At 47.5% G+C, this 13,314-nt stretch overlaps 1 protein-coding gene across 2 annotated transcripts in view; it reads right to left on the reverse strand.

The window, feature by feature from the left end:
- The window catches only part of PRKDC (protein kinase, DNA-activated, catalytic subunit), a 503,687-nt gene that overhangs the window by 166,549 nt on the left and 323,824 nt on the right, over positions 1 to 13,314 (reverse strand). For both annotated transcript variants that reach the window (XM_073583775.1, XM_073583776.1), the window contains exons 57-59: positions 11,368 to 11,578; positions 11,082 to 11,268; positions 10,753 to 10,965 (exon numbers count right to left, since the gene is read on the reverse strand). In XM_073583775.1, the coding sequence (XP_073439876.1) occupies positions 10,753 to 10,965; positions 11,082 to 11,268; positions 11,368 to 11,578 (611 nt within the window). The remainder of the gene's footprint in view (positions 1 to 10,752; positions 10,966 to 11,081; positions 11,269 to 11,367; positions 11,579 to 13,314) is intronic.

Consider the following 13,314-nt stretch of genomic DNA (forward strand, 5'->3'; position numbering starts at 1 on the left):
AAACACAATTGACTAGTAACTCGCATTAAGATTCCAACAATTACTTGGACCCAACAGTCAAAAAGAAATCCATGCAGAAATTCAGAACAGAATAGATAAATGTAGGAAAAAAGTGTGGTGAAGAAGACCTTTAACCAATTTTTTCACGTTCAACTGGATATCTCATGAGAAAGTGACTGAAAAGGTGATGAAAACAATTTTTCCTTTTTCATTTCTCCTCTTCATTGAGGAAATATTGGCTTCTCAATTTTAGTGCCTAATATGCCAATTTCACCTTCAACCAAGGGGGCGGGCGTTAATAAAGATTTCTTTCTGGGGCATTTAATTTTTCCCCTGTGTGATGTTGCCCAATTGTAAGAAATCAAGGTCCGAAGAAGAAATGAAATAGAAAATGCTCACCAAAAAGCTCAGAACCGGCTTTTTCATTGTGATCTGGTAAGACTGCCGAGTCTAAACTTATCACAGCAAGATCTACATATGCTTACTGATATTACAACGCCAGAAGAGGAGAGCTGCATTGTAATGTCTACTCCGATCCCATTACATGGCATAAGATCCAGACCGTTGTATATGACAATTTCTGCTTACATGGTGCAGCTCTCCACTCCCGATGTAGTCATAACAATCATGAGATAATGCTATAATAATGCCGGGAGAGGAGAGCTGCAGCATGCAAGCAGCATTTGTCACATACAACACTCTAGGATCTATCCCAAGTATTGGGGAATTATTCCATGATACCTGGATAGATGCTGAGCATTTTATTTAATGACATTACCATGCAATACTCCTTCTCTGCTCCTAGTGCTTCTAATGCCAGTAAGCAACAGGAGTGAGGAGAGCTGTTTGCTAAAGTTAAGAAACATTGGTCTTACCAGATCACAGTGAAACATGGATTTTTGTGATAACTCACCGCAAAATCCTTTTCTCCGAGACGCTCATTGGGGGACACAGATACTGTGGGTGTATGCTTCTGCCGCTAGGAGGCTGACACTAAGTGAAAAAAAGAGGTTAGCTCCTCCTCCGCCGTATACACCCTCGCCCCTATTGCGGGCAGAACTCAGTTTGGTGCCAAAGCAGTAGGAGGACAACAAAATTAGCCTTAATACAGGTACAACATGTCCAGAAAAGGACCACCCTTATATCACATAAATAAATGCATATTAACTAAACAAAAACAGTGCCAACTGGCTAATAGGGTGGGTGCTGTGTCCCCCCAATGAACGTCTCGGAGAAAAGGATTTTACGGTGAGTTATCACAAAAATCCATGCTTCTCCTTCGTCTCGTTGGGGGACACAGATACTGTGGGACGTCCTAAAGCAGTCCCTGGGTGGGAGATTGACTCAACGATCCAAGCTACATGCACCTCTTGTTTAAAAGGTGCGCCACAGCTGCTTGGAGAATCCTTCTACCCAGGCTCGCATCCGCCGAGGCCTGAGCATGGATATTATAATGTTTGGAAAATGTGTGCAGGCTGGACCAGGTTGCTGCCTTGCAAACCTGTTCCGCCGAAGCGCCCAAAAGGTGAAAAGGTGCCCACTGCCCGGGTAGAGTGCGCTCTGATCCCTGCTGGACTCGGCGTGCCTCTAATGCGGTAGGACTCCTGAATAGTCAAACAAATCCATTTGGCTATGGTCGATTTTGAGGCAGTGAGTCCCTTCCTGCGCCCTTCGGGGAGCACAAACAGCGTGTCCGTCTGACGAAAGGGTGCCGTCCGCGACACGTACCTCTGGAGGGCTCTTACCAGGTCTAACGTGTGAAGAGCCTTTTCCACACGGTGCACCGATGCTGGACAAAATGAAGGCAAAACAACATCTTCATTAATGTGAAAAGAGGACACGACTTCCGGCAGAAAAGGAGGGACTGGTCTGAGGACCACCTTATCCTTATGGAAAGAGAGGAACGGGGCTTGGCAGGACAGGGCTGCCAGTTTTGAAACCCGCCTGATAGAAGTGATGGCCAATAGGAACACCACTTTCCAGGAAAGGTACCTCAAGGAGATATCCTGAAGCGGTTCAAATGGAGCTTCCTGCAGAACACTTAGGACCAGGTTAAGGTCCCAAGCGTCCATAGGCGCCTTATAGGGAGGTACCAAGTGGGAGACTCCCTGGATGAAAGTCTTCACCTGCAGATTGGTAGCAATTCTGCGCTGGAACAGGACGGATAAGGCCGATATTTGTCTCCAGAGGGAACTTGGGGCTAAGCCCGAGTCTAGGCCTGACTGGAGAAAAGTCAAGATGTTGGGGATCGAGAATCTCAGCGGAGAAACACTGCGGCCTCGACACCAAGCAAAGAACACCTTCCAGGTGTGGTGGTAAATTCGTGCTGAAGCAGGCTTCCGGGCGCTAATCATTGTAGCGACCACCTTGCTCCCGAACCCTGCCTGGGTTAGAATCCAAGATTCAATGGCCATGCCGTCAAACACAGGGCCCCTGAGTTCGGGTGGCAAATCGTCCCTTGAGAAAGTAGATCTGGGCGCTCTGGCAGGCGCCAAGGAACGTCGGCGAGCAGCTGCATTAGATCTGTGTACCACGCTCGACGGGGCCAGTCTGGGGCCAGCAGAATCGCCAGAACCCCTTCCGTCTTGATCTTCTTGATGACCCTCGGAAGTAGTGGCAGCGGGGGAAATAGATATGGGAGGCGAAACTGGTTCCATGGCAGAACCAACGCGTCCACAGCGATTGCCTGTGAGTCCCTGGCCCGAACGACATATGTGGGCACCTTGGCATTCACGCTGGACGCCATCAGATCCACATCTGGAGTTCCCTACAGCTGACAAATCTTCTGGAAGACTTGGCGATGTAGAGACCACTCTCCAGATGCAAGACCCTGCCGGCTGAGAAAGTCTGCCGCAGAATTTTCCACGCCCGGGATGTGGACAGCCAAAATCACCGAGTGGTTTGCTTCGTCCCACTGCAGCACGTGCCCCACCTCGCGCATGGTTGCTCTGCTGCGGGTGCCCCCTTGATGATTTATGTAAGCCACCGCCGTGGCATTGTCCGACTGAATCCGGAAAGGGCGGCCTGCTAGAAAGTGATGAAACTTTTGCAGAGCCAGCCGAATTGCTCGTATCTCCAGTAAGTTGATCGGGAGGCGTGCCTCCTGTAGCGACCACCATCCCTGGGTCATGTGGTAGCGAAACACCGCTCCCCAGCCGAGGAGACTGGCGTCGGTTGTCAACACCAACCAATGGCCTGGGGGGAAAGGTTTCCCCTGGGTCAGAGAGGAACTGGTTAACCACCATCCGAGCGACTGCCTGACTTGAACGGACAGTCGGCACTGCGGATCGAGCGTGAAGGGATTCTTGTCCCAAGCTGACAAAAGGGCGTGCTGCAGGGGGCGAAGATAGAACTGGGCAAACGGTACGGCTTCCATTGCTGCCTCTATTTTCCCTAGACTCATCCCGGATCGAATGGTATGACTCCTCATCCCGGATCGGATGGTATGATGGACTGGTTGCCGAAGTGTCCGGACTCCTTGCCGGAGCGCTAGCACCTTTTCCTGAGGGAGAATTACCAACCCTCGGCGAGTGTCGAGAATCATTCCTAGAAAGGAGATCTTTTGAGCTGGCACAAGGGATGACTTCTTCGCATTGACCAACCACCCTAAGCGGGCAAGAGTATCTAGTGTGATGTTGACATTTTCCTCGCATGACCGCATTGAAGGGCCTTTGACCAAGAGGTCATCCAGATAAGGCAAGACGACTATGCCTCGAGACTGCAGTATGGCCATGACAACTGCCATAACCTTTGTGAACAGTCAGGGAGCCGTGGCTGGCCTGAAGGGAAGTGCTACGAACTGAAAATGTAGATCACTGATGGCGAAGCGTAGAAACCTCTGATGAGAAGGAAAAATGGGAATATGCAGATATGCATCCTGGATATCTATTGAGGCCAAGTATTCTCCCTGCTACATGGCAGATATGACTGACCGGAGAGACTCCATCCGGAAATGTCTGATCCTGATGAATTTGTTCAGAAGCTTCAGGTCCAAAACAGGCCTGACCTACCCGTCCTTTTTGGGGGCCGCAAAAAGGTTGGAATAGAATCCCTGATTTTTTTTCGTGTTCCGGCACTGGAACAAAGACTCCGTTCTGCTGGAGCGATTTGATGGCTCCCAATAGAGCCCTTGCCTGGGCATCCACTCTGGGAAGCCGGGAAAGAAAAAACCGTCTTGGCGGGTATCTGACAAATTCGATTTTGTAACCTGAGGCTACCAATTCCTTTACCTATGCGTCGTGAGCGACATTGGCCCAGACATGGACAAACCAGAGTAGGCGGCCGCACACCTTGCCGGTGTCGTCTGGTAAAGGCCTCAAGTCATTTGGCCGACGATCTTTGGGATCTGGATCCCCTCAATCGGGGCTGCTGAGTACACAATCTCCCCAATGGGTTGGCTCTATATGAGACCTGCCGCTCCCTATCCTGGTTGGGGCGGCCTGAGGCGGCGGAATTGGCCGCTGTAGTCCACCCGGTGTTGCGAAAGGCCCGAAAACGTGCCTGAAACGGGTGACGAAAAAGCGGTTTGACCCTTTGTTGAGGGAGAAACCCACTCTTCCCTCCTGTGGAGTCGGAGATAAGTTGATCCAACTTCTCCCCAAATAGGCGGCCGCACTGATAAAGCAGGGAAGTCAAGGACTTCTTAGAAGAAGAATCGGCTCGCCATGTCCTTAACCATAGGGCCCTTCTGATCGAAATTGCAAATGCCGAGCAATTGGCCGCATCCAAAGACGCATTGATTACATAGTCTCCGGCCATCGCCATCTGACCTGCGACCTCCAAAATCTCTGCAGGTAGCTTCTGCTCGACCTTGTTTAATGTTTCTGACCATGATATCATAGCCTTGGCTACCCAAGTTGCTGCGAACGAGGGAGCGAGTGCTGACCCTGACGCCTCATATACTGAGCGACCTAAGCTCTCTATAAGGCGATCCGTGGGATCCTTAATCGAGGAACCACTAGGGACGGATAGCAGGGTCTTAGTGGCTAGGCTCTAAACCGGAGGATCCACCATCGGGGATTCCATCCATCTTTTACGGAGGTCCGGAGCAAACGGATACCTTGTTTCGAGTGCCTTTTGACCCAAGAAATGCCTGTCTGGACGTCCTCTGTGCCGCTGCACTATGTCCTCAAACTCTGGGTGAGAGGAAAAAACTCTGTGCGGGCGCTTCACTCGCTTAAATGCCACTTTATGCCCCGTAGCCGCTGCGAGATCATCCTCAATCCCCAGGGTCTGATTGACGGCTTCTATGAGGCTGTCCAGTTTCACGTGACCCTGGAGTGTCCAGGTCAAGGGGCTCGTCTGAGTCGCAATCTGAGGTCTGCTCGCTATCAACCACTTGTGACAGGGAGCGAGAAGCAGAGCTTACGGATGCCAAGGCACCGGATGGACTGGGCGACACCGTGTGGATTTGTTTCCTCCGGGTCTGCCTGGAGTGAGAGCGGCCCCTGAAGGCCGGAGGCTTTTGTGAGGTGGGGGTTCCCTCTAAGGCTGGCGAGCCATTGTCCCTGCCCCTATCTGGGGCTTGAAGGGACTCTATTACATAGTAACATACTTATTAAGGTTGAAGGGAGACTTTAAGTCCATCTAGTTCAACCCATATCCTATCCTAACCTGCCCTAACATGTTGATCCAGAGGAAGGCAAAAAAAAACCATGTGGCAAACAGTAAGCTTCACATTGGGGAAAAAAATTCCTTCCCGACTCCACATACGGCAATCAGACTAGCTCCCTGGATCAACGCAATATTAAGGAAACTAGTGTATATACCCTGTAATATTATACTTTTCAAGAAAGGCATCTAGGCCCTTCTTAAATTTTAGTAGGGAATTACTCATTACAACATCATATGGCAGAGAGTTCCATAGTCTCACTGCTCTTACAGTAAAGAATCCGCGTCTGTGAGTATGCTTAAACCTTCTTTCCTCCAGACGCAGAGGATGCCCCCTTGTCCCCGTCACAGGTCTAAGAGTAAAAAGATCATTAGAAAGGTCTTTGTACTGTCCCCGCATATATTTATACATTGTAATAAGATCAACCCTAAGCCTTCGATTCTCCAAACTAAATAACCCCAAGTGTAATAACCTGCCTTGGTATTGCAGACCCCCTAGTTCCCTAATAACCTTGGTCGCTCTTCTCTGCACCCGATCCAGTTCAGCTATGTCTTTCTTATACACCGGAGGCCAGAACTGTACACTGTATTCTAAGTGTGGTCGCACTAGTGACTTATAGAGAGGTAAAATTATGTTCTCCTCATGAGCATCTATGCCTCTTTTAATGCATCCCATTATTTTATTTGCCTTTGCAGCAGCTGCGTGACACTGGCCACTAAATGTGAGTTTGTCGTCCACCCATACACCCAGGTCTTTTTCAGTGACAGTTTTGCCCAGTGTTTTACAATTAAGCACATAATTATACATCTTGTTCGTTCTACCCAAGTGCATGACTTTACATTTAGCCCCATTAAAGCTCATTTGCCATTTATAATATAATAATAATCTTTATTTTTATATAGCGCTAACCTATTCCGCAGCGCTTTACAGTTTCCACACATCATCATCTCTGTCCCCGATGGGGCTCAAAATCTAAATTCCCTATTAGTATGTCTTTAGAATGTGAGAGGAAACTGGAGTGCCAGGAGGAAACCCACGCAAAAACGGGGAGAACATACAAACTCCTTGCAGATGTTGTCCTTGGTGGGATTCGAACCCAGGAGCCACCGTGCCGCCCAAGCCCAAGCTTCTAGTTTACATAAATCCTCCTGTAATATAAAATTGTCCTCCTCTGTATTGATTACCCTGCAGAGTTTGCAAATATTGAAATTCTACTCTCTATGCCCCCTACAAGGTCAATAATAAATATGCGAAAAAGAAGCGGGCCCAAAACTGACCCCTGTGGTACCCCACTGCTAACCGTGACCCAGTCCGAGTGTGCTCCATTAATAACCACCCTTTGTTTCCTATCCCTGAGCCAGCTCTTAACCCACCTACACATATTTTCCCCTATCCCCATTGTTCTCATTTTATGTATCAACCTTTTGTGTGGCACCGTATCAAAAGCTTTTGAAAAGTCCATGTACACCACATCCACTGCATTCCCTTGGTCCAGTCCGGAACTTACCTCTTCATAAAAGCTTATCAGATTAGTCTGACAGGAACGGTCCCTTGTAAAACCATGTTGATATTGGGTCATGAGGTTAATCTTCTCCAAATACTCCAGTATAGTATCTCTTAGAAAACCCTCCAGGATTTTACCCACAGTTGAGGTTAAACTTACTGGCCTATAATTTCCAAGTTCAGTTTTTGTCCCCTTTTTGAATATTGGCACCACATTTGCTATATGCCAGTCCTGTGGTACAGACCCTGTTATTATGGAATCTTTAAAGATTAAAAATAATGGTATATCTATGACTGTGCTTAATTCCTGCATTACTCGGGGGTGTATTCCATCCGGGCCCGGGGATTTGTCAATTTTAGTGATTTTTAGACGCCGCCGTACTTCCTGCTGGGTTAAGCAGGTGACATTTAATGGAGAATTTTTATCCCTGATCATGTTATCCATCATGGGATTTTCTTGTGTAAATACTGTTGAAAAAGTCATTTAGCATATTGGCTTTTTCCTCATCATCTTCCACCATTTCACCCAGACTATTTTTAAGGGGGCCAACACTATCAATTTTTAGTTTCTTACTATTTATGCAGTTAAAGAATATTTTGGGATTATTTTTACTTTCTCTGGCAATGAGTCTCTCTGTCTCAATCTTTGCTGTCTTGATTTGCTTTTTACAGAATTTATTTAATCTTCTGTATTTAATGCCTCATCACTACCTACTTGCTTTAATTCTCTAAATGCTTTATTTTTATCTCTTATTGCACCCCTTACAGCTCTATTTAGCCATAGTGGTTTCCTCCTATTTCTAGCATGTTTATTCCCATACGGTATATATTGTGCACAGGTTCTATTCAGGATGCTAATAAACGTCTCCCATTTTCTTTGTGTATTTTTATGTCTCAGGATATCGTCCCAGTTAATTGCACCAAGATCAACTCTCATCCGTTGGAAATTTGCTTTCCTGAAGTTTAGTGTCCTTGTAACCCCTCTACTACACATCTTATTAAAGGATACATGAAAACTTATTAATTTGTGATCACTATTACCCAAGTGACCCCCAACCCTTACATTTGATATGCGGTCTGGCCTGTTGGTTAATATTAGGTCTAGTCGTGCCCCCCCTCTTGTTGGTTCCTGAACCAGTTGTGAAAGGTAATTATCTCTCATAGTTGTCAAAAACCTATTACCTTTGCTGGAACTGCAGGTTTCGGTTCCCCAATGTATTTCAGGGTAGTTGAAGTCCCCCATAATAATGACTTCTCCTTGAGTCGCTGCTTCATCTATTTACTTTATGAGGATATTCTCTGTTGCTTCCATTATTTTTGGAGACTTATAACAAACCCCTATCAGTAATTTATTATTTCCCCCCCCCCTCCCCTTATCTCTACCCACAGGGACTCTACATTTTCATTAGATTCATATATATTATCACGCAGGATGGGTTTTAAGGATGATTTTACATATAAACACACGCCTCCCCCTCGCTTATTTGTTCGGTCATTTCTGAACAGACTATAGCCCTGTAAATTAACCGCCCAGTCATGGCTCTCATCCAGCCATGTCTCAGATATCCCCACCATGTCATAATTATGTTCCAACAACATTAACTCCAATTCATCCATTTTGTTGGCAAGGCTTCTGGCATTAGTATACATGCACTTTATGTATCTCTCTGTACCTCTATTCTTTCTTAAATTATTAACTGTTCTAACCCCACCCCCAATTTCATTATTTGTGCCCAGGTCTCTATCTGCACTATCTTCCCCTCCTATAAAAGGAATACCCTCCCCCCCGTCCCTAGATTAAACACTCCTCCAACCTTCTAGCCATTTTCTCCCCCAGCACAGCTCTCGTAAGCGACGCCATGGACTGTGACAGTGATCGGGCCCACTCCAGGGGATTTGACACATTGGTCACGGTTGCAGGGGAGGGCTCCTGGGCGCGTTCGGATTCGTAGGCTTCGCATAATCGCTTGCTCTGCGCCCGCGGAAAAGCAGCCCGACAAGAGATGCATGCAGCGTAAAAGAACGTGTGCGTCTTTGCCTTTTCGGATATGCTGTATCTGTCCGCTGCTGGGGATGTGGGGAGGAGGTAGCACCTCCTTTTCCCTGTAGCGTGGCCTCTAGGGCAGCACTTACCCCAGTCCTGCTCCCCCCCGTCCTGGCTGCTTCCTTCAAATCGCGCGCCACCAGCTGGGAGTGAACCAGCATGTAAAACCGCTCAAGGGCCAGTGTTTCCGTTCTGCAGCCTAGTTGCTCTCCGAAGCCGGGGCCTAAATTTCTTCGCCGCCGCCCAGTGCGGAGAGGGCCGCCGGAAGTGACGCGCCGCTCCACGGGCGGGACTTCCGGCCGCGGCCTAGCTCCGGCCTCAATTTTTTCCCTACCCGAACGGGGGGGGTACACAAAAAAACATGGCACCACTAACTGCGCAGCACCGCCTGACGGGTCCAGCCACTCTCAGCCTTGCATGGCCGGTGGCTTCCGCTGGCTGGGGGCTCCAGCCCTGAGATCTTCGCAGGAGCCCTCCCAGATCCTCTCCTCACCGATGATTCTCTTCAGCCTGAGCGCAGGTATGTGAGGGGGTCTTGATAAAATAGGACGGTGCAGGCACCCTAGATCCATCTAACCCCTTCAGGGGGTGAGGAGAGGGACCGTCTGCCACCTTGCAGCACCGCAGTCTAAGCATTGGTGGAGCAGTGGGGGCCGCATGGACTAGTCTTGTGCCTCTGTACAGCCCATGGTTTCAATACCTAGGGGTGGTCAGGGCTAAGTCCGGCATTGTGTCCCACGTCGCGGGAGAGGATACGTGGTGGGACACTCGCACGTGCTCGCCCGTTGTTGGTTTGGGGAAATCGGACCCTTTCAATAGGATCCGTTGCCCCTGTCTCATCTTCATAGATGGTAAAAATAAAATAAAAAAAGGTCTGGGGGAAAATGGCCCAGATATGTCCCACGGTGCGGGAGAGGATACGTGGAGACGATACTCAACAGGTGCTCGCCCGTTGATGGTTTGGGGTGGGGAGATCGGACCCTTTCAATAGGGTCCGTCGCCCTTGTCTCATCTTCATGGGAAAAAAAAAAAAAAAGGAAAAAATCTGGAGCAAAACCAGACGTGTGTGCCTCCATGGACACTAAGCAAAAAACTGAGTTCCGCCCGCAATAGGGGCAAGGGTGTATACAGCGGAGGAGGAGCTAACCTCTTTTTTTCACTTAGTGTCAGCCTCCTAGCGGCAGAAGCATACACCCACAGTATCTGTGTCCCCCAATGAGACGAAGGAGAAAAATGCTGCCTTCTTATGATTGGGCAAAGTCATACAAAGGAAAAATAATCTCTTAACGCTCCCTTGCTTGAAAGGGAAATTAGTGTTAGGTGCCACTATCTCTGCAATGGAGAGGAGAAATAAAGAACATATTTTATTCAACTCTTCAGCTACATTATTATGATGTGGCCCATAGTGGTGAAAGGTCCTCTTTAAAACAACATATGTTGCTATATGGTATACCTATAGCCAGTATGCAGAACAACTTCTGCTCTAGAAGACCCTGCTCCTCCCTGAGTAATGTATTATAATAAATACCATGTAATAAAATATTAATACAGAACATTGGAATATGTCTATAAACTGATGCTTTAAATACCTCACCTTTGGCTTTGCTGTCTGTTTCATCACCTGGAAGTCCTAGCCGCCGTTTTCCAAAAGTAGGTCCTAAAGGTTTAAACGGTCCTCTCTGAGTTTTTCCATTCTTTTTACTTGTAAAGAGCAATGCTGAAGAGAGGGACTCTGAAGAGTCAGCAGAGTAACTGCCCATGGTGTCCATGGTACTTCCAGTTAGCCAATTAAATGAACTTCTGCCACCTGGAGGACACAGAAAAGCAAGAAAGAGTAGTTAATCAAGTAACACTTAGAAAAAAGTGTCATTACATAAAATATATGTTGCTTCACAAAAGACTAAGAATACGGCCCCAGCATACCCATGTTCTGTGTCGGCGTGAACTGATAGTGCTGCTGTGTTGCTCTTAGTTGGCCTCCCTCTGCTTCCCGCCCTTCTGGAAAACTTTGTGTCCTTGACCTGTAAGAACCTTGAGAAGCTTGAGTCTCCACAAACATAGGGGTGAGGATAGTACTGCGGTAGCGCCAGTTGGAATCCACAGTATAATCCTAAAGGAGAGGATAAGTACATTGATAAATCTTTAGTAACACGCGTAGACATGGGATGGATGACATTTATAAACCTAATGGTACAATGTAATATGTTACCTGAAACACGCACTCGGAAAGTGGATGCTCAAAAATTTGTCTGACGTAATCTGGGCTTTTACTTGTCATTTCTAAAAGCAGATTTGTGGCCAGGCTTAGAAAGTCCTTTTCAATCTTGGTGGAGTATAAGGAAGACAGGACAGCGACCATTCGATCTATTGTGCCAGTTGGCAACCGTGTTTCATCACTCCAGAAATTCCTGACAATAAGTCTGTAATGAAAGGTATACATACACTGCTCAAAAAAATAAAGGGAACACTTAAACAGAATATAACTCCAAGTAAATCAAACTTCTGTGAAATGAAACTGTTAACTTTGATAGTCAATCAGTATTGCTTCCTATTTCACATGCTGTTGTGCAAATGGAATAGACAACAGATGGAAATTATTGGCAATTATCAAGACACCCTCAATAAAGGAGTGGTTCTGCAGGTGGGGACCACAGACCACATCTCAGTACCAATGCTTTCTGGATGATGTTTTGGTCACTTCTGAATGTTGGTTGTGCTTTCACACTCGTGGTAGCATGAAACAGACTCTACAACCCACACAAGTGGCTCAGGTAGTGCAGCTCATCCAGGATGGCACATCAATGCGAGCTGTGGCAAGAAGGTTTGCTGTGTCTGTCAGCGTAGTGTCCAGAGTCTGGAGGCGCTACCAGGAGTCAGGCAAGTACACCAGGAGATGTGGAGGGGACCGTAGGAGGGCAACAACCCAGCAGAAGGACCGCTACCTCAGTCTTTATGCAAGGAGGAACAGGAGGAGCACTGCCAGAGCCCTGCAAAATGACCTCCAGCAGGCCACAAATGTGCATGTGTCTGCACAAATGGTTAGAAACCGACTCCATGAGGATGGTCTGAGTGCCCTACATCCACAGATAGGGGTTGTGCTCACAGCCCAACACTGTGCGGCCCTCCAAAGAAATGCCACCCCACACCATTACTGACCCACTGCATGTTCTGACTTGTGAATCAATCTGCGGTGCTGGCAGTCATGTGATTATCCGACTAGACTGTAGCCGGCCTCGATCAATACACTTGCATTGAGCGGGGCCAGATATAGTCTAGTTATCACGTCTCTGCATGAATGCAAATCCCATATTTGCAGCCACGACCTCTACTCTCCCAGCGTAGGCAACGGAGAATCCTCACTCACCCGGTGCACGGGTGAGGACTCACAAGTCTGCAGTCACTAATAATGACTGCAGACCTGTGGTTTTAGACCCACAACTCCTGGATGTGAATCAAGCTCTACTGTGAGGAAAAATTACTTGTTGGAAAGATCAACATGTTCTTTCTGTGTCCCTCTGCTTGTTTCCACATCCTGCTTTTCCTCACAAAGAGCTGTCACAGATGACACCACAGTGAGCTGGCATTCCAGTCTTGTCTGAGTAAGAAGTTCCTTACACTTGCCAGTCCTACTCTAACATGAAAACCTCAAAAAGAGGAAAAAATCCTCCAAAAAATTTAGATACAAACCAGACAGGCCTAAATGCATCTGCACTAATACAGAGTGCAGCGGACCCAAGTAAAATGGCAGCTGCACAGGTGCATAAATACCAAATGAAACAGTCAGCCTACAATCAGGGATTGGCCGTGTGGTACACCAGTGCAGAAGAAATAATCCGCATGTGGCAGTGTTCACACAGGGAATGCAGGGCTTCTGGGTCACAACCTCTTAGTAACACCATATAGGGGGGCTGCCCAGTGCCAACTAGAATGCATCCCGTGTGAACAGAGGCCACAAGTTTACAGAACCATTTGGGCCCAACTGCACCCTGAAAGAAATGTAAAAAGTGCACAAAAAAACATATCAATATATGTAAGGTATTGGCTGATATTAAGGCCTTAATACGGAAGCTGGCAAACTGCGTCAAAGTTCCTTGTCTGAGTAAGGCAAATATGAACTATTTCTAGGATTGTATGACAAGCAGAGTCGGGAAGAAGT

Source organism: Dendrobates tinctorius, unplaced genomic scaffold, assembly GCF_039654945.1.
Source record: "Dendrobates tinctorius isolate UK_male_01 unplaced genomic scaffold, ASM3965494v1 ptg000081l, whole genome shotgun sequence".
NCBI classification, from domain to species: domain Eukaryota; kingdom Metazoa; phylum Chordata; class Amphibia; order Anura; family Dendrobatidae; genus Dendrobates; species Dendrobates tinctorius.